General features: G+C 48.9%; 1 protein-coding gene across 5 annotated transcripts in view; it reads right to left on the bottom strand.

Moving 5' to 3' along the window:
• MYO7B (myosin VIIB) overlaps nucleotides 1-20,811 on the bottom strand; it is a 104,254-nt gene that overhangs the window by 45,669 nt on the left and 37,774 nt on the right. For all 5 annotated transcript variants that reach the window (XM_032353979.1, XM_032353980.1, XM_032353981.1 and 2 more), the window contains exons 5-14: nucleotides 19,481-19,665; nucleotides 16,237-16,358; nucleotides 12,548-12,690; nucleotides 11,747-11,860; nucleotides 9,980-10,133; nucleotides 7,492-7,568; nucleotides 6,197-6,316; nucleotides 5,750-5,892; nucleotides 3,507-3,717; nucleotides 2,688-2,823 (exon numbers count right to left, since the gene is read on the bottom strand). In XM_032353979.1, the coding sequence (XP_032209870.1) occupies nucleotides 2,688-2,823; nucleotides 3,507-3,717; nucleotides 5,750-5,892; nucleotides 6,197-6,316; nucleotides 7,492-7,568; nucleotides 9,980-10,133; nucleotides 11,747-11,860; nucleotides 12,548-12,690; nucleotides 16,237-16,358; nucleotides 19,481-19,665 (1,405 nt within the window). The remainder of the gene's footprint in view (nucleotides 1-2,687; nucleotides 2,824-3,506; nucleotides 3,718-5,749; nucleotides 5,893-6,196; nucleotides 6,317-7,491; nucleotides 7,569-9,979; nucleotides 10,134-11,746; nucleotides 11,861-12,547; nucleotides 12,691-16,236; nucleotides 16,359-19,480; nucleotides 19,666-20,811) is intronic.

Here is a 20,811-nt window from a genome sequence, read left to right as displayed (position 1 = left end):
GAATCACCCACAACTTAATCTTGGACTTCTGGCCTCTAGAACCATGAGGAAGTGCATCTCTGTTCCTACCTGGGAAGATTTGATATGGCAGTCCTAGCCAACTATTAACAGAGGCATGATTCTGGGCATGGGTAAGAATGGACATGCCCTAAAGTGGGACACAGGATCACCGAGAAGGTGATGAAGAAGAGCTGCTTCTCAAAACCAGGCTGGTGAGGGTTTGGGGTTCTGCTGTAGGGCTACACTCCTGGGACATCTAGAGTTGACCCCACAAGGGCATGACCCTGAGTTTCCTCTCCCACTGTGCCCCTTTAAGTCACCCCATCTTTTACGGGGGTGCTCTGTGCAAACCTGCACAGCCTGATTGGGGGTTAGGGAGACTGAGTCAGGGGGAAGGAAGCCGATTTTCCCCACCTCTGCCCCCAGTGCCTGTGGGTGGAAGGCACTGTACCAGGAGCTCCAGGGCACCACGAGGACTCACAGAACTGGGGGTGACAAGAGCGAGCATGTGCTGTGCACACAAACGCTTTTCCCAGCTGCATGCTGGGGGGGCTGCCCTCTGCAGATGGAGGATGAGCAGACACGTGGTGGCACTCTGTGCCTCTCTAGGCTTAGGCAGAGCCTCCCCTACTTGGGGAGTTCTCAAAGGGAGGGGTGTACTGAGGCACCCCAGGCTCAATCCCCCAGTAGGCAGAGTAAGTGGGGCTTAGTTCATCAGCACAGCATGGCACCCAAAGAAAAACTAGCAGGCTCACCTTTAATGAACATTAATAGAATTTTCCATTCAGAAAGTCTACAAAGAAGCTGTCTTGATCATAGCATACACAACAATAGTTTTATGTCACTTCAAATAATAAAAATTGGCCTTGAATTGCCGATGGAGGTTGGGATGGACTCAGTGTATTATATTCTGGGACCTTGCAGGTCCCGCTAGCTCTGGTCTCTCCCTTTCTGAAGAGCCCCAAAGCCAGGGCCAGGTGGGGACAATGAAGGAGCCACCACCTTCTCATTCTACAATAGAAATGATCCCTGATCTCCCAACACCTCACCTCTTCTAATGTGAAAGTGTCAGTCCCTCCTACTGCCTTGTTTCTCCAACTGAAAAGTATGCACAGATCATCCCTGACTTTGAGTTTCCAGTTATACAGACCAGAGCTCCTCCTCATTTCTCCATATGAGCCACAGAGATGCTGCTATGGCTTCCTGACCCATTATCCTGACCACAGCTGCACACTGACTACCTTTCTCATTTTTCGAAGAGCACCAATAGATTTAATCACCCCAGGCCTCCAGTCAAAACTCCAGTCAAAACCATGCCTGAGCCTATCTTAGCATAAATAAAAATTAACTCAAAATGAATCAAAGACCTAAATAAAAAGTTAAAACTAAAGAACTCTTAGAAGAAAACACAGAGGTAGATCTTGGGTCAGACAGTGGTTTTTTAGTCATGACACCAAAAGCATGAACAACAAAAGAAAAAATAGATAATTGGACTTTATCAAATTGAAAAACTTTTGTGCTTCAAAGACACTATCAAGAAGTGAAAAGATGACTCAGAGAGCAGGAGAAAACATTTGCAGATTACATATCTGATAAGGTACTTATATCCAGAATAAATAAAGAACTCTTACAACTCAATAATAAAAAGACAACTAATTAAAACATGGGCTAAGGGTTTGAACAAGACATTTCTCCAAAGATGATATACAAATGAACAATAAGCACATGAAGAGATACTCAAGGCATCAGGGAAACACAAACCAACACTACACTGAGATACCACTTCAAATCCCCTGGGGTGGTAACATAAAAAAGACAGGCAATAGCAAGTGGATTTGGAAAAATTAGAGCCTTCATACATTGCTGGTGGGAATGTGAGCTGGTACAGTCATTACTCAGAAAGATAAATATAGAATTACCTATATCAGTATATATACTGATATATCCTATATATCCTATATCAGTATATATACATATCCTATATCAGTATATATACATATATATACTGATATACCACAAAGAAGTAGAAATATTTGCCTACATAAAAACTTGCATGTGAGTATTCATGGCAGCAATATTCATAATAGCCAAAAGGTGGAAACAATGCAAATGTTTATCAATTGACAAAGAGATAAATGAAATGTGCTATATTCACACAGTGGAATATGATCATACTGCAATAGAAGGAAATAATTTTCTGATACATACGAGTTTATGGACGAACCTTAAAAACATTATGCTAAATGAAAGAAGCCAGCAACAAAGACCACACATTGCACTGGGTCCATTTCTATGAAACGTCTAGAACAGGTAAATCCATAGGGATGGAAATTATCAGTTGCCCAGGATTGGGGGAAAATGCAGACTGATGATTAATTGGAGGTTCCATTTTGGAGTGATGAAAATGTTCTAAACTTATGGCAATGGTTACCCACCTCTGTGAATACACTAATGACCATTGAGTTGAGGCTAAAATGGGTGAATTACATGGTATGTGAATTATGTCTCAATAGAACTGTCACTGATAGCTATTTCTGCTATCACAAACCATGCATGGTCCATCCCATTCCCTCTATCACATTGCTTGCTCTGCAAAATGACCATGTTCTCTCAAGCTTTCTTCCCATGGCCTTTCTGGAATGATCCAGATTTGGAAGGAAGGGGAAGGAGAGAGGAGCTGCACGTACCTTCTGTCTGGTAGTACACCTCACCCGCAAAGTGGGTGATGCCAAATCTGGCATCATGGATGTTCCTGGGCTGCAGGTAGGCCTTGTTGTTGGCATGGACATTGTTGAGTTTTTGCAGCATGGTGGTATCTGTCCCCTGGAAGAACACAGACACCCTATGGGCTGACATCCCAGAGTCCAGCCATGGGGAGGTCAGCTGGCACATCCACAGGGCTCAGGGGCTTCCTCACAGGGGCAAAGCAACCGGGCTCAGAATGACTGAGGACCCTTCTACAGATGGGAAACTGCTGCCCAGGGATAGGTGACTGCTCGCAGTGAATGGGGACCAAGCTGGAAGCAGAGAATGGGTCTGCCAACTTCCAGTGCCAGCTCTCCCCGTCCAGCCTTCCTTACAATTATCTAGGTACCCTGACCCTGGTTTCACCCTTCTCTGGAACTCTGAACTCTTACTATTTTGAAAATTTACTGCCCTAAGGATAGGCAGAGTTCCTTGAGGGCGAGCAGGCAAGCATTTCTCTCTCTTGCACCCCTGAAGCCCTTGGCCCATGGGTGCTTAGCAATCCCCTCATGGGGTGAGTTCTTAGAGTAAATAATCAGTGACCGCAATGTCATGCTGCTGGGGAGAGGGGGTGAGGGTGGGGTTGGTGAGCCTCCAGGTGAGGAGGTTGCTTAGGCTGGGGCTGGTCTGTTAATCTCTGGTAGAGTTTTCAGCAACCTAGGGACCCATGGGCCACCCCAGGGGAGTTTCCCAACCTTGAGGGCAAGAGCCAGGAGCAGGGGTCTCCACCCTCATGAGGGTCCACAGGCTCAGGGGCTTACCTGTGGGAAGTGGCTCTCTTCGTCCAGGAGGGAGATGATGCTCATGGGCTTGAGGGCCAGCAGGTCCAGTGTGGGCCGATTGTCATTGTAGTGGATGTAGTCCCAGGCGATGTTCTCCGAGAGGTATTCCTCCTGCTCCATGGTGAACACGTGCTGCACAAAGAACTGCTGTAGGTGCTCGTTGGCAAAGTTGATGCAGAGCTGCTCAAAGCTGTAGAGGGAATGCACACCCAGAGGTGGAGCAAGATCAGCTCGCTCCCTGTTGGAGCTGGCTTGAAGCGCCGACCACCAGCCATTTGCATCCGGCCATGCATGCATGCGCACAGACACGCATCCGCATACGTGTGTACTCCCTCTTCGCTCTGTCTCTGCCACCATCACCTCCTCCAGCCCACGGCAGACAGACTAGGAGAATGTCATCATGAGATCATCCTTAGGGGACTAGGTGTCCTGTAGCAGCCCCAGCCCCAGGGGCTGAGATGAGATTTTGGAGACCAGGTAGCGGTAATGACTGCTGGGCTGCTTTGCATCAGTCAGACTCCTCGCTCCCGCCCCATCCTCCAGCTGCTCTTCCTCCTGGGCACCCCACCTCCAGAAATGATCCCTCCACTCACCACCCCTGGCTCAAGTCACCAACCAAGAAGTCACGCTTGACACCTCTCTCTGCCTCCTCCCCAGTTCCAGTCAGCTGCCGAAGTCTGGTCCCCGCTCTCTCCATCACAGTACCCTGACCTGTGTACTCTCTTCTACTCCCATGGGCAGAGGCCTGTGTCCAGGCCCCCTTATTCACTGGGAAAAACCCGGGGGTGGCTTCCTGCTGGCTCCCTCCATCCCCCCATCTCCGCATGCCGCTAGGGGGAGCTCTTTGGAGAGCAGGCCCCACTTGTCCCCCTGTTTCCAATCCTCCCAGGTTTCCCGCTGTTTTCATATTCTCCTCAGACAGAGATACAGTACAAAGCCTCCCCGCAGCTCCCAGGAAGTGGCCTGGGTCACCATGGCCTCCTTCCCATGGTGCTGTGAAGGTACCCATTTCTTCCGTGCCTTGGAGTGGTCTCACGTTTGCTACCACCCTCCTCTCCTTCCTCATTGCCCAGCTCATTCTGTTCAACCCTTGGCTCTCACTTTCTTCCTCAGGATGGGTTGCTCATATATGCAAATCCTCATCATACCTGAGCCTGGCCGTTTAACACCTGTTAGCCCAAGAGGTGAGGGGACAGGTCCACCGTGTCCCCCACTCCTAGCACACTGCCTGGAGAGTGCTCAGTGGCCACCTGCAGGAGGTGACTGCTGCCCTGTAGCAAAGCCAGCTTGTGGCTCCTTCAAGGAAGGTCCCTGTATAAATGACCGGATCCCCCGCAACCAGTTATTTGTCCACCTCCAAGCTGTCTAACGTGTGTGGTCTGCTCAGCTGTCCCTCTTAGGAACAGAAACCAATGATCTGAATCACACTTGAATTTCTGTGCCTTAGAGCTGCCCTTGCACTGGGCTGAGTTCTGCCAGCCCTGCCCATCCTCCAGCATCCAGTGAGCAGGCCTTCACCCTGCCCCCCTCCATGGCTGGGGATTCTGCAATCCCAGAGTGCTCCTGTTTACTTGTCCCAAGGTCCTTATTTTCCTGATCTGTCATCCTCCTGCCTCTTGATAATGCCCCAGGGCATCACTCATCCTCATTCAGCTCCACTGCCTGACTCTCTTCAGCACCCTGTCCCCTCCTCTCCCCAGCCTTCATCACAGTCCCAGCTAGGCTTCACTTTTCTGACCTGCCTCCTGCCTGGGGTGCTGGGACACTGGGATGCAGGATCAGAGGTATCCTGCCTTGTCTTACCCTGGCCAAACTCCAAAGTCAGAGATGGGCACACATCCCCTGCTTTCTGCCACTGCCTAGTATGACAGTTCATCTAAAGATGCAGTTCACCCCAGCCTCATGTGATCATTCACTTCAGTTCATTAGGAGAGCAGATGGCTCAAAAGAGGTGATAAATGCTGGGCCTTCAGCCTCGCGCTTCGGGATGCTTGTAGCTCGCTGTGGGGGGGTGTCAGAGGGGTGCGCAGACTGTCTCACTGCAGGCACATTCAGGCCTGCAGAGCACACTCACATCTGTGAGAAGGTGGGAGGGGTCCCTGCTCCTGGTCTCATGGCGGGGGCAGTGGGGGGCAGAATGTTTACCCTCCAGCTTGCTCAGTTAGAGAGGAGCTAAGCTGATCTCCCATTCTCTGAAAGCAGGTGAAATGAGATCTTCATACCTATTTTTCTGGAAATTTTCAAAGCCAAATATGTCCAGGAGGCCAATGGATCTTTGTACATTTTTGGGGTCCTGGGCAGATGGAGTGAAAATCGCAGTGTTGATCTTCTTGACAATCCACAGGAAGAGGTGCCCATAGATGCCCTGAGGAGACATGGGGTAAAGCCCACGGGCTTTGAGCGTAAGCGGAATGCAGCCCCTCATTGCTAAGCTTACCTACAAAGGCTGCACGCACGCGGATCTCATGGACGGACTGAGGGCACTATCCCTACTTTAAAGGCAAGAAACTGAAGGCCAGAAAGGCCAGGAAGCCCACCATCACCAGACAGGTGACTGGCAGTGTCAGGACTCACTCAGGCATCTCTGCTCTTTCCTACTCTTCCCCAGCAGGGCAAGAAGCCGTGTTCAACAGAGAGATATGTGAGCCCCTTCTCCCACAATTCTGTACCTTGACAAAGGCATCCCTCCTGTCTGCAGCCTGGGTGATGTTCAGGGGCCTGGTGACAGACTCCCCTCGGATGATGATGGAATGCTTGATCAGACAGTCCCGGAGCACCTGGTACTCCACCTGGAAAGGTAGGTGGGAACTCGCATCACAGTTAACAGGGCAGGGTCTGGCACCGTGCCTAGGACTTACTTGTTCTCTCTTGTGATTGGACACTCTATGCCCGAGGCCTGAGAGGGTGGGAGACGCCTGTGGGGCCATCCAGCAGAGTCAGGCCAGATGAAGGTTTGGGTCAGCCTCTGTCTGCCCTGGCCCAGCATCTGTCTAAGCACCAGGGTGTCAGAATGTTCAAGAAGGATGCACAAGCTGAGTGGGTCCTGGGCATGCTGGCGTTTGGTTTACTAGCTCTATGCTTGTCTTCTGGGGTCTGGGGAAGGGGCTGGTGCCATAAGCAGACCTGGGAAAACAATGGGCAGGGAGGGCTCTGAGGCCAGGCCATTGACCTCTGGATATGCCCCAATTGAAGCCACTCCTGCTTGGAGACTGATGGCCTAAGGGAGCAAGAAGACTCTGGATGGGCCAGTCCTTCTCTCCATGCATGAAACACTGAGCCAGCAAGAACCCAAAGAACCGTGAACCAAATAAAGAACACCTGCAGCAAAATGTGATTGCTTTGCTTGTTTGCTTCTGATGCTATCAATTCCCCACCAGAACTGTCAATGGGGTGTGATAGGGAGGATATTATAATGTCCCCAGGGCAAAGATATTTCTCTATCCAGTGCTGCCATTCTTCCTCCAAGTCCAGACTCCGTTTGGTCTCTGTAATAACCTGGAGGGCTATTGATATGAGCACATTCCACTTTCCCAGAACAGCACAACTCAGGTGGAGGCTTGCTGAAGGGAGGTAGAGAAGGGCCACGTATAAGGGCCGCAGGCTATGTGGCCTTTCAGGGAAAGCTTGGGAACTAGGTGGGGTGGGGAGTGAGGATGCTGAGTGAAGGCCACTGGAGAGCAGCAGGGGCACAGGAATTGGGAAGAAATGGGTGTTAAAGCCAGGCTGATCATTTTGTTGCTTTGTTAAAGAGTAGCTCACACTGCTTCCCACCCTCTTTGTGGCCCTCAGTGCCTGCAGTGCCCAGATGGGTGCAGGAATTGAGTTGAGAGCTAGGAGAGGGGTGGGGGGCAGGAGTAGGAACCCTGGGAAGGGTTAATGACAATCAAGTGTTGGGGGGCTGTGAGCCCAGGCCTCTGGGACCCCTCACAGAAATGGAAGCTGGAAGTCACAATGGCCGGGTTACCTCCAGTAACTTCAGCACAGTGGGAAAGGCAGGTGTGTCCATCACATCAGAGGAATCCAGGTTCTCGAAGACTGCAGCTGGGGAGAGAAGCAGTGACCCTGAGTGGGAAACCGGTCTGAAGTGATGGGACAGGGGCCTCAGGAGGGCCTGAGCCTAGGAGAGCCCCAGATCCAGATATCACGGGCACTTGTCCCTGGGTGGGAGGCACTGCCTCTCCCAGACATTCTCTTGGGCAGGCAATGTCCCTGGGGGTTACCAGCCCCTTGGTAGTGAAGGAATGTAGCAGACTGCTTCCCCTCTGCTCAGCGAGATCATGGTGTTCCTTCAGTTAGTCAAGTAAGCGGGCATCAATGGAGCACAACTATAAGCCAGGCCCAGCCCTACTGCAAGAGTCTCCTGACTGGTCTCCCCATTTCAGTCCCCATCTTCCAGAATCTTCCATCTCAGGTCTGCCAGGCCTCGGGAGAGAGAAAGTGTTGTTTCTGTATATATAGTTTTTCTTTTTCAAACTTGAAAAAATGATAAAATAAAGCATATAGATAAAACAAGTATATAGAATCCAAAGGCATGTTATAATAAAACAATGATTCCATGAGTATGTAATAGTGAAACCACTATTATAGTCAAGATATGGAGCCTGGCCCACACTGAAGCCCTCACGGTCCTTTCCTGCTAAGACCGTGTTCCTCCCTACTCACTCATGGAAACCACTTCCTTGGTTTCCATTTTTCTTTCACTACCAAATACTGATCCTGAAACAGCATTTAATTTCAGCTGTTTCTAAATTTTGTGTTAAGGGGGATCTAATTGAATGTCTGATCAACGAGATCTGCATTCTTTGGTGCCTGGTTTTACTCTCAACATCACATTCCTAATACTCTTCCATGTTCCGATGCCCCTGTGTGCGTGTCAGTGCCCACCTGTCACCCACAGAAGTGCCCGGTTCAGTTGATAGGTGCTGTGGGTACAGCAACAACTCATCTGGAGGAGATTTCCTGATGTGATGTGAGAGAGGGGTCCAAATTTATGGACCAGTTTACTGAAAAATCTGTCCTTTCCTCACTGCTCTGTGAACTGGTGTCCTTCATGAATTCTAGAATCAGCCATAGTTCATTCCAGTATTGCCTTTGCCCCATCCTTTCTCTCTTTTCCTTTAGTATGTCAATTAAAGGTATGTTGCTGCTTCTCACTTGTCCTCCACATCTCCTACCCTCTTACACATTTTCCACCCTTCTGGGTCTCCATGCTGTGTCCTGACTTTTCCTCCATTTACACATTCCCTCTCCATGTGTATAAAACTGGCTGTTTGGGGCACCTGGGTGGCTCAGTCGGTTAAGCATCTGCCTTTGGCTCAGGTCATGATCTCAGGGTCCTGGGATCCAGCCCCACTTCAGGCTCCCTGCTCAGTGGGGAGTCTGCTTCTCCTTCTCCCCCCGTTTGTGCTCACTCTTTCTCTATCTTTAATAAATAAATAAAAATTAAAAAAACTTGGGGCGCCTGGGTGGCTCAGTGGGTTAAGCCTCTGCCTTCAGCTCAGGTCATGATCCCAAGGTGCTGGGATCGAGCCCCACATTGGGCTCTCTGCTCAGCAGGGAACCTCTCCCCCCAACCCCGGCCCACCTCTCTGCCTACTTGTGACCTCTGTCTGTCAAATTAAAAAAAAAAAAATCTTTAAAATTTTTTTTTAAAAACTGGCTGTTAAAATCATCCATTGAGTTCTTCATTTTTTTTTTGAATTTTAGAATTTCTATATGGCTCCTTAAAAAATCTATAATGTCATGTTTTCTGTTTCCAGTTTCCTGTCTAAATCTTCAAGCTTAACTTTTTATTTCCTTGAACATAGTCAAGTGTAGATGCTTTGTCATTTGTGTCCAATAATAACAATTTGTAACAATAATAATAATAACAACGTCCGAAATCTTTGTGGTGTTATTTCAATTGTCTATTATTTCTGATGGCTCTTGCTCAGGATGTCTTATTTCTTTGTTACTACTTATCTTTGGCTGCATGTTGGATGTTGAATTTAAAAAACTGTCCAAAGGAATAATGTATAATCTAGATTGATGCTATTTTCCTCCAGAGAGGAACTTCCATCGGATGCTTGGAGGCACTAATAGGCCAGAATACCCTGATGCCCAGACCACCTGGATGCTTAAAAGTGGGTTTGCAACTTCATGCATGGCTTTGTTTACTCTGGGTCACCTTATCCTAAGCGGGTAGCCCTTTAGGGTCCTAACTAAACCTGGGGGATGATCAGAGTTTTCTGGAGGGCCTTAAGCTTTGACATCTTCCCTCTAACCCTGTGAGAACTCAAAAATCATAACTATAATTTTCAGTGCATTTTCCAGGACAGAGTTAGACCATGTGATCTTGGCAGGCTCTTGGGCTGAGAACTCCCAGAGATTTCTTCCTCCTCCTGTCACAGTCCCCCCACAGTCCCCCCACTCTTCCTCCCCAGGGGGTTCAGTTCGGGTGGAAACAGCATTACCCATAAACTCCACGTTGCCTAGGTGGAGGATGGCTGCCAGCAACTTGCTGAGGTCCCAGTTCTCAGAGTCTGAGAACATGAGGATCTTCATGGCAGAGCGGACGTGGGCATAGTCCTTGGCGTCATCGAGGCCCTCACAGGAGGTACAGTTTCCCTGCAAGACCCAGCACTTCAGCATTCTGGCCACCCCCGACCCCACCTCCTCCATCGTAGGGCTAGCAGGGCAGAGACATGTCAGGGACTCAGCCAAGGGCGCCTAATAACTTCATAGGCTCCAGGTAGACTCTGAGAGGCCTCCTGGAGGCTCCAGCTCCAAAAATACACGAAAGTACTTCCACAGGTGGAATCATGCTGACATAGCCACAGTATACCTGGGCTTTGCAGCGGCACTGGCATCATTCAGCTTCTCTCAGCCTCCATTTGTCACCCATCCCCAGTAATGCCTGCCTTACCGTCTCTGTGAGTTCTTTCCTTTCATGAGCACCCTCCAAGGCTCCTGGGAGCCAGACCCTGTGCTACTTGCTGGGAATTCCATACACGGAGAGACCTGACCCTGCTTGGGGTGCTGTGCATCCAAGAAGGGAGGCAGGAAGCAAAGGATGGTGTCATATGCTCTGACAGGTGCTGAGACCAAAAGGGGCCAGGACCAGCCCTACTGGGAAGTGGGGAAAAGCTTCATGGAGGTGGCACCTAAACTGGCTCCACAGCAGCACAGGGAGAGGGTGATCTAGGCAGTGGACAGCTGGAGCTGGGCTGTGAGGTGGAGACAGGGATAGGGCTTGCGAGGAAGCTGGTGTCACAGTGGAAGCAGAGAGGTGGAGGGATGATGGGATCTGGAGGCACTTGGAAACCATGCCACAGAGCCACAGGGAGCTCCTGCAAACTGTACCTCAAGGCATGACCTGTCAGACTTGAGCTGTGGAAGGCCGGCCGAATGGGTGCTGGGTTAGGGGTCAAGTCTGGTGACAGGGAGGATGCAGGAGGAAACTACCACCATGATCTGGGCAAGAAACGAGGAAGGCCTCCATTCGGGGTAGGCAGGAGAGATTCCATCCCCTTTTCCACAACCTTGAGCTGGATGGTCTCTCGCATCACACTGTTCCAGGCATGGGTATGCAGCCCAGAGGAAGAGCAAGGTCCCTGCTTTGCTAGAGCTCAAGTTGTACAGGCACCTACAAGGATGGGCAACTAGAATGAAACCGAGGCAGGAGAAGCATGGCTAAGACTCTCCATCACCTACTGGAACGTCTGTCTGCTGCAACCAGAGAAAGCTGAGGTTTGTCGGGAGGGATTTTGCGTTCAGAAGAAAATAAGGAAGCACATGGACAAGGGTAAGTCTCTTAAAGTCAAACGAACAGAAGGGTGGAGTGGAAGACGGAAAAGGGGAACCCTCAATTCCTGCCTCAGGGCTTTTCTGGGGCTGTAAACCACAGCTGCAGCAGGAACCAGCCTTCCTCTCCTTTCTCCTTTTGCTATTGAGAGATGCAGCGTGGGAGCAGGCAGAGGCTGAGGAGGCCGGTGCAGCGCTGAGAGCTGGAGGGAGGCAGCGGCAACGGAAGGGTAAGGGCGGGGGGCGAGCGAGGCAGTGAGGGGCAGACAAGGTGGGTCCAGGAAGGCGGGGGCGGGGCGAAGAGAGGTGGACCGGAGGGAGACGGGGTGGGGCGGGGAGAGGTGGACAGGAAAGAGGAGGGGCGGGGAGGACAGGGGCGGGGCGGCAAGGACAGGGGCGGGGCGGCGAGGACAGGGGCGGGGCGGCGAGGGCCTCACCATGGTAAGGTAGTGGTACTCGGAGGGCGTCCCCAGGCTCAGCAGCTGCTTCTCCTCTGCGCTCATACCCATGAGCATGGAGTAGAAGATGTGGTAGTTCCGCTCCTCTGGGGCCTGGTGGGAAGGTGTTCCAGAAAGCCTGGTAAACACACCCCTAAGGCTGCCCGGCTTCAGAAATGCCTCCCGCCTCCAGCCTTGTCCCAGCTTCTGCTCCAAGGTCTGTCAACCAGATATGGCTCTGGCATTGACCCAACGGTCCTTTGGTTCTGTCGATGTCCTCATTCTGGTCCTCCAAGGCCAGCTTATGCCCACAGCCCTGTGCTATAGGCCATCCACCATGCGCAGCAAACACATGGCTCCCAGGATTTTCCCTGCAGCTCCACTGCTCTTCCCAACCCTGAGGACATCTTGCCTAAAGTTGTAAGCTGGGAGTGAAGCCAGGATCCATTTCCTTAGTTGGTGACTGGCCTGGCCTTAAAATTAATTCTGGTAAAGGTGGGTAGTAAGCACCAAATGATGTAGAACATGATATGGATGGAAAATTCAAAACAGAAAATGCTATCATTTCTTTTTCTTGAATACTGGGAAAAGACCATCATTATCCCATTCTAGGGGTCCTTGGCCCATCTCAGGGTAAGGCCAGGGTTCAGTGGCAACAAACTAAGACCAATGAAGGTGTGGGGAGGGCCTTGGGGAGGCATGAGAGTGATGGAAGGGAACCTCTGTTGGAAGCCTTCTCATTCCCTGACTCCTGGTCCTGGGGTGGGTGGAGGTTTCCCCAGGACCAGAAGGAGGCCTTACCTGCCGGCAGACCCGGGACTTCTCCAGGAGAAATTGCTCAATGCGCGCACCCTCAATCACTCCACTGGAGTTGAAGTGGATGTCAATATACTTCCCAAAGCGGCTTGAGTTATCATTTCGGATTGTCTTGGCATTTCCGAAGGCTGAGGGCCAGAGGGTGATGCCCATGATGGGAGCAGAGAGGAGAGATTTTACTTTGAGTGGGATCATCTGGGAAGGCTTCTGAGAGGAGGTGGCTGAGCCCAGAGTTGAAGGATGGGTAGCACTGCACTAGAAAATGGTGGCAGCCAAGAGTATGCTGAGAGGAAGACAAAGTACAAGTAAAGGCACAGATGCCAGTAAGCATGGGGTATATTTGCAGAGGGGCAAGTTTGGTTGGAGCATAAAATGCAGGAGGAAAGCAGTGGAAGATACAGAGAACTAGTTAATAGCACAGCACCTTGAATGCCAGGCTAAGAAGTTTGGAATTAGTCTGTGGGTGATGGGGGAGTCAGGAAAGCTTCTGAGGGAGTGTGGGAACAGATTTGTATTTTAGAAAGGTTGCTTAGGCTGAAGCAGGGGCTGGGTTGGATAGGGGAAGCTTACAGGGAGAGTAGCAACAGCTGGCAGAGACCAAGCTCAGAGGAGGAGGTCAGACCAGAAGAATCTTGGATTGCAGCATGATCCAAAGTGCATTTCATAGAGCTGTTTCTGCAAGCTTCTCTGATCCGACCCACAATAAGAAAGATCCTTTGCGTTGTGTCTTAGTGCACACCCTCCCCACATGTACACATTAATAAAAGAAAATATTCAGTACTGGTTCTGACCAAGAGCAATGCCCTGGGGTGTTTTCTATTCTATGCAATTTAATTTGTCCTAAAAGACTGATTTCATGACCCTTTGGTGGGTTGGAATGCAGTTTGACAATACCACCATACAACATACTGCCTACATAGTCCTATGAGAAAAGGAAAAGGGTTCTTTGGTCTCTGCGTTGAGGAATCCCAACAGACAGCAGAGGCTCCTACAGAGGCTACCTATGCTTGGGAAACCTACTTCACGTTGTTGAACCCAGTGGCAGATCTCTCGTCAAAAAAGAGTTTGAGGTAGGTTCCTTTTGGTAGAAATTGGCAACCTGATTCTAAAGCGTATATAGAAAGGTAGAACACCTACAATGGCCAAGTTTGAAAAGGAAAAGCAAAATTGGAGGTTGTGGGCTACCTGACTGAAAAACAATCTACAGAAATCAAGACAGTGTGGCACTGGCAAAAGGGTCTGAGAGAGCAACAGAATGGAATAGAGAATCCAGAAACGGACCCACACATGTATGGTCAACTGATTTTAGGCAAAGGTGAAAAGGCCACTTAATGGAGAAAGAATAGTCTTTTTTGACAATAGGGGATGAAATTATTATGAAAGAAAAGAAGAAAAGAAAGGGAAGGAAAAAAATTGGAAAAAAAGCAGAAACTCGACTTACACCTTGCACCATTAAAAAAAAAAAAAACAAAAACCCAACAACACAAAATAGATCATGGACCTAAATGTAAAAGCTAAAACTGTACCACATCTAGAAGAAAACATGAAATCTCTGGATTAGGCAAAGATTTCTTTCTTTTTCTTTTTCTTTTTTTTTTTTGTCGGGGGAGGGGGCAAAGAGTAAGGGGAGAATTTAGCAGAGCTGGACACAGGGCTCGATCTCATGACCCTGAGATCATGACCTGAGTCAAAATCAAGAGTCAAACACTTAACCAAGTGAACACCCAGGTGCCACAAAGATTTCTTAAATATGACCCCAAAAGCGTGATTGATAAGAGAAACAAAGATAAGTTGAACTATATGGAAATAAAAAACTTCTGGTCTATAAAAGACACTGTTAGAAGAATGAAGGGGCAAACTACAGACTGGGATAAAATATTTGCAAAACACATCTTATAAGAGGCTTGTATCCAGAAGATATAAAGAACTCATAAGTCATTAATAAGGAAACAACTCAATTTAAAAATGGGTAAAAGGTTTGAATAGATAAAGAGAAGAGACACAGATAGGAAATAAGCTCATGAAAAGATGCCATTAGCCATTAAGGAAATTTGAATTAGAATTATAGTGAGACACCAGTCCGTGCCTACTGGAGTAGCAAGCAACCACCATCACAGGCCCACACGTTGGTGACAATGTGGAGCAACCAGGACTCTCGTATTTTGCTGCTGGGAGTGCAAGATGGTACAGCCACTTCGATAGACACTCTGGCAGTTTGTGACAAAGGTAAATGGCTCACCATCTGACCCAACAGTTTCACACCTACGTGTTTATTCAGAAGAACAACGTATGTTCACACCATAACCTGTATGCAACTGTCTGTAAAGCTTTATTCATAATCACTAAAACCTATAAACAACCCGGGTGCCCTTCAGCTATTATTGATGCAGAAAACAACATGAAAAATCCCAGGTGCATTATGCTAACAAAAGTAGCCAGACCCAAAAGAGGGCAAACCATATGATTTCATTTATATAATCTCTGGAAAAGATAAAACTACAAGTGACCCTTGAACAATGTGGGGGGTAGGGATGCTAACTCCTCATATAGTCTAAAATCTGTGTATAACTTTTGACTTCCCAGAACTTAACTACCAATAGACTACTGTTGACCAGAAGCCTTTACTGATAACACAGTCAATTAACACATTTTGTATGTTATATGTATCATATACTGTATTCTCACAATAAAGTAAGCTAGAGAAAAGAAAATATTATTAATAAAATCACAAGGAAGAGAAAATGTATTTATAATACTGTGTCCACATGTAAGTGGACCTGCACAATTCAAACCCTCATTGTTCAGGGGTTGGCTGTATTAGGGGAAAGAAAGACAAACTGGTGGTTGCCAAAGGTTGGGGTTGGGAAGAGAGTTGACTACAAAGAGGCATGAAGGAAGTTTGGGGGTGATAGAACATTCCATACATGACTAAGATGGACTAAAACTATGACCATGATTTTGTCAAAATTCATACTGTACATTGAAAAATGTGAACTTTCACTGTACATAAAACATACCTGTGTTATAAAAAACAGAGAAAATGCATTGACAGTAGCTGGTCACTGGGGAATCCAAGTCACTCATTTATGGTCTGCCCCCATCAGAGACTGAGAGAGGAGGCTTAGGGCCTGCCATTGCACCCAGTGCAGGCCTCCTCTAATGGGCACTTTGCTCTGAGCTCCCCCTCAGACCCTGGCAGATCTGCACACAGCTTGAAACCTCATCCTGCCCATTCCACTCTCCCCTTTCCTGTGTGTCCCACAGGTATCTTAGTCAGGATGCTTTTCCTGCCTGTTCCTGCTACTTCCCCCTTGGTCTCACTCAAGGGTACCCCTCAGTCAACCTCTTGCAGTCTTAACACCAGCTTCACAATGGCCCTGCAGGTGACCCAAGTGGACACACCCAGCATTTCCCAAACCAGCTTCATCTCAGAGTCCTTATTTAAAAGGAATACTTGTTTTGATCCTATGGAAAACACACTTAGTGAAAGCTTGTGATTCCCGGGAGCCCCCACACTACCATTTGCCACGTGCTCATTTTTCCTGTCCTGAGGGATCCTGTGAAGTCACAGCAAGGGTACTATACTGTCCCTCCCCATGGGCACCTCCTGGCAGGAAGTGCCAGGAAGCCCGCAGGGCCAGGGAGGAAGGCCCGTCCTAAGGGTGACCACTCACCTTCCAGGATGGGATTGGCCTCCAGGACCTGCTGCTCAATCCATGAATGCTGGCCGCTGACGGTGGCCAGGAACTGCAGGATGAGCTTGGTGGTCTCTGTCTTCCCTGCCCCAGACTCACCACTGCAAAGAGGGCACTCAAGATGTCAGTCAATAAAGCAGCCATTTCTTCAATACCCTCAACTCTGCAAATCCACCACAGGCCCACTTTCAGGTCTGAACAGGGATACCCCCTCCCTGTGCACAAATCCTGCCACATTTCCCCTGTGGGTCTCAGCTATCTACTTTGTATCAGTTATTGGTGTGTTCATCTTTTCTGCCCTGCCTTGGATGCGAGACCCTGGAGCATGGTTGTATCTGGTTTATTCCAGTGTCACGGGCTCAGTGCTCAGTAACAACGGATGAATGAACAGGACCAGATGATGCAATATTTTGATGTAACATCCTCTCTGTGAGCTGGCCAGAGGAGAGACTGCATCATTCACAATTACCCTGCCTTTAGCCTAAGAAAATGATCCCCAAATCAGAAAAAGCTTTCTCCACAAAGCTTTGTGCTCATTAAAACATTTTTTATTGATCATTACAGTTGCAGGTATCAGGGGCACCTGGCTGGCTCTGTTGGTGGAGTGTGCGACTCAAGGTATAGGTTTGAGCCCCACATTGGGTGTAGAGATTACGTTAAAAAAAAAAGTCTTAAAAACAACCAACAGCTGTAGAAAATCAGAAGTAACACAAAAGGGGAGATTTATTATGTTCCCTTGGGTCAGAGAACATTATGCAACCATTAGAAGGAAACCTATACAGAGCCTTCAATGAGGTAGACAATGTTTATTAGGTACATAAAGTGACAAAAGTCCCTACTATTTAGTATAATTTGACTAAGTGGATAGGGGAATCCTTTTCTTCCCAAAGTATCTAGAAATTTTTTTCTGAGAATACTTTCCTGAAATTTTGCAAAATTTTCATAGTGGAGCTATATTAATTTCATAATGGTAATATATAAAAACTAGTTTTTAAAAGTTTCTTAGGGAGTTTAACAAAATTAAAAATATACTTGTGTCTGGCATATCGCACACACTCAGGTTTGTAGTGATTACTATTACTATTATTGAGGTGTGCATGTCACTTCTGGGTAAATTATTTTTCATTATGGAAAATGTTAAACATTACAAATGGAGACTCAGTAGTGTCTTGCTAATAAAAGCAATTCTTGTCACCTGGTTGGGAATGCAGAGTCCTAGGCCCACCCAGCTCTGCTCAGTCAGAATACGCATTTTCATAAGACCTCCAGGAGATTTTGGCACCTTCCAGTTTGCATTACGAACTCCCACAGTCTCATCCCAGCTTCAACTGCTGGCCCATTTTGTTTCTCATCCTGTGCTATTTTGAAGCAAATCCAGAACAAATATTGTTTCATCTGAAAGTATTCTTTGAAAGAAAAGTTTTGATCAAATATGTTCACAATTACTATGCCAGCCAAGACAGTCCAGTCAACAAACCTCTGCCACCTACCATGAACATGAATTCCCCAAACAACCCTCCAAGGTAGAGACAGGATATGCGGGCAGAGCAGGGGTGACTTGCTTGTGGCCTTTTTTTTTTTTTTTAAATTTTATTTATTTATTTGGCACAGAGAGACAGCCAGAGAGGGAACACAAGCAGGGGGAGTGGGAGAGGGAGAAGCAGGCTTCCCGCTGAGCAGGGAGCCCGATGCAGGGCTTGATCCCAGCACCCTGGGATCACGACCTGAGCCGAAGACAGACGCTTAATGACTGAGCCACCCAGGCACCCAACTTGTGGCCTTTCTTACGGCCTTGAGGGAGGCAAGGGCAGAGAGAGAAGGCAGTTTGACTCAGAATGATCTTCTGCTCATGCAAAAAGCCACAGATCAGGGTGCTCTGCCCTCTTCTTGAGGCACTGATGTCATGGAGGTGAAAGCTGGCCCAGTGAACTTCCAGGCCAGCCTAGGGGCCAGCTCTGCTCAGGAGGCCTCCTGTGGTGAGGCTGGTCCTCCCAGTCCTGGGAGGCATGGGAGTGGGAACACATGGAGTAGGCAGGGAGAGCGTGGGAGGGAGACAGAGCATCAGCCCTCCTTGGCACATTATTCTGTTCACTTCCTGAGAAGTGGAAGTCACCCCAGGATACCTCTCTGTCTTCTTTCCAGTGCCCTGCATTTGAATTCCCTACTTAACAGTTGTGTGTATTTAGCAGCCTCCCTGGTGCTAAATACCCCCTCCGGCTCCAACAGTAGAAAAGGAATACGAATATCTATTTCAGAGGGTTGCTGAGAACGGTGATCATCAATGCTACAGGACTTCATTTTGGTCTCTGTGCCAACATCACATTCAGAGAGGCCATGCTTCATCTGCCCTCCACCTAGAGCAGTAGCCCCATCACTGTCTTTTCTCTTTCCCTATAGTGCTTTTCTTCAAAGCTTTCATTACCTGCCTTTAAAAACTGGCTTATTTATTGGCTGTGTGTCTCCCCTTTTAGAATGTAAGCTCCATGAGGTGGGAATTTTAGTCCCTTTCATTTGCTGCTGACTCCACACAGTAGTACAATGTGGGACATACAACTGGAGCACAGTGGAGCCTCGAATGAATGAATGAATGAATGAATGAAGTCTCCTATATCTCCAAGCAATGTGCCCTGGAGGCAAATTCTCCCTCCTCCTTCCTTTCTCTTTCTCCATCCCTTCCCTCCACACCAGGACGGCCTGTGCAGGAAGCAGGGAGGCCAGGCCAAGCAGAGGGTCTTTGAAGCAGGGTCAGGACCTGGATTGGAGGAGGACATGTCCCTCCTGAGCCTCAGCAACTTGAGAGCTGGCCACTGGAGCAGTTGCTACTGTCCTCATCTGAGGCGTGCCCAGAGATTTTTTTTTTTTGAGTGAGACCTCATTTCTTTTACCTTTGAGCCCCCAAGCTTCTGTCCCATTAAATGTGCCCAACACATTTTTTCTTCCTTGTCTCAGGGAATATTCACTGAAAGCTGGGCAATCAGGCTCTGTTCATACAGTGGAAGAACAGGTTCTGCAGGATGGAAGACTTGGAGGGACTTGTCAGGGTGGAGGGGAAGTAGGGGCCAGGTGCAGGTGACCTAGGGTGTTTGCAGTTGAATGGGAGCCCCTAAATCAAATAGGCTTTGTAGGCATGCTGGATGGGAAGGGTTTAGGGAGAGGAGGGGCTCCCTGCTTTACTGGACAGTCAGAGATCCCCACCAGGAATTTGGGGAACCCTGAGCCCCACCTGATGATGCAGCACTGGTCTCTTTTGTTCCTCTTCAGGTTGAAGTAGCAGTTGTTGGCAATGGCAAAGACGTGAGGCGGGAGTTCGCCCATGTGGTGGCTGTAATAGAGCTGCACCTGCTCCAGGGTGTAGAGGGGCAGCACCTGGAATGGGTTCACGGCTACCAGGATGGAGCCTGTATAGGTCTGGGGAAGGGAACAGATGGTTAGTGCCCTCTGCTCTGAAGGCCAACACTGCCCGGTCCTGACCTTGGCCTTGGATGCCCCCACTGAGGTTTACCAGGCCTGACGGAGTCTAGCAGAGAAGTGGGGTCTGATTCTGGGCCAGGGAGACAAGATATGCAGCTGCTCAGATCCTCCCTTCGGGAAGACAGGGGCGTTCACTATGAATGGAGCTGGGAGGGGGGCGAATGCTTTTACAGAAAGATTAAGTGCGGTGCTCTATGTTAAATGTTTAGCGTTTTGTCCGGTATTTAGAATAATAAAATGCTCAATAAAAATTGGCTGAATTTATGACATGAGTTTTCACCTGCCTCCCACAGGGGCCTCCTCTGTGGGGCTGGCCAGCAATGATAGCCTCCACTGATCCCTCCTAGGATCCCCCCCCACACCCCTGGTCAGGACCACCTACTCACCCGGAGCCCCCAGGATGTCTAACTGTCCCTCTGGGAGCGGGACAGGGAGAGCCACATCATCAAGTCACCTGATTACCCACATCCTAGCTTTCATTTTAGGAACAGAGAGTTCAATCTCTCTGACTCCAAGGACTGTGACAACCAGATAAAAGAATGCAAGCGTAAGCTCTTTGGAAAGGATAAAGGATAAGCTCATTTTAGCTTATTGGCGTTATCAGTTCCAGGAGCTCTGACTCACATTCAGCTGGAGTGGACTCAGCATGCTCTGTCCCCTCTCTCCTGCAGGGCCTCCTCAGTCTCCTGGCTAGCCTTCCCCTTTATTTGGGGTCCACTGCTCATTCTCCCACTCCTCTTAGCATTCTAGAAAGTCTCCTCAGAGCCATCCCAGCCCCCTCTCACCAGGAGAGGGCCAGGCAGTGACTTCCTAGGCCCTACCCTGTTAGGGCAGGGCTGGTGTCAGTTCTGAATGTTGGCTCTACTGGGAAAATCTGCATTGGAACAAGGATGCACGGCTTAGGGCTGGGGTGAGCCTCCCATCCACTGCCAGGCTTTGGGAGAAGGATCCACATCTACCCACATGGCTCTCCTGGCCATCCCAGGACTCTTTTCATGGGGGACAGAGGTCTTCTGCGTGGTGACTCTGTCTCTGCCACATGCGTAGGAAGGGTCCAGGCAGACAATGTCTAATCCCATGGCC

Source organism: Mustela erminea, chromosome 8 (genome assembly GCF_009829155.1).
Source record: "Mustela erminea isolate mMusErm1 chromosome 8, mMusErm1.Pri, whole genome shotgun sequence".
NCBI classification, from domain to species: Eukaryota; Metazoa; Chordata; class Mammalia; order Carnivora; family Mustelidae; genus Mustela; species Mustela erminea.
Note: the sequence above shows the minus strand (reverse complement) of the source record. Positions and strands in the feature narration are given on the sequence as shown.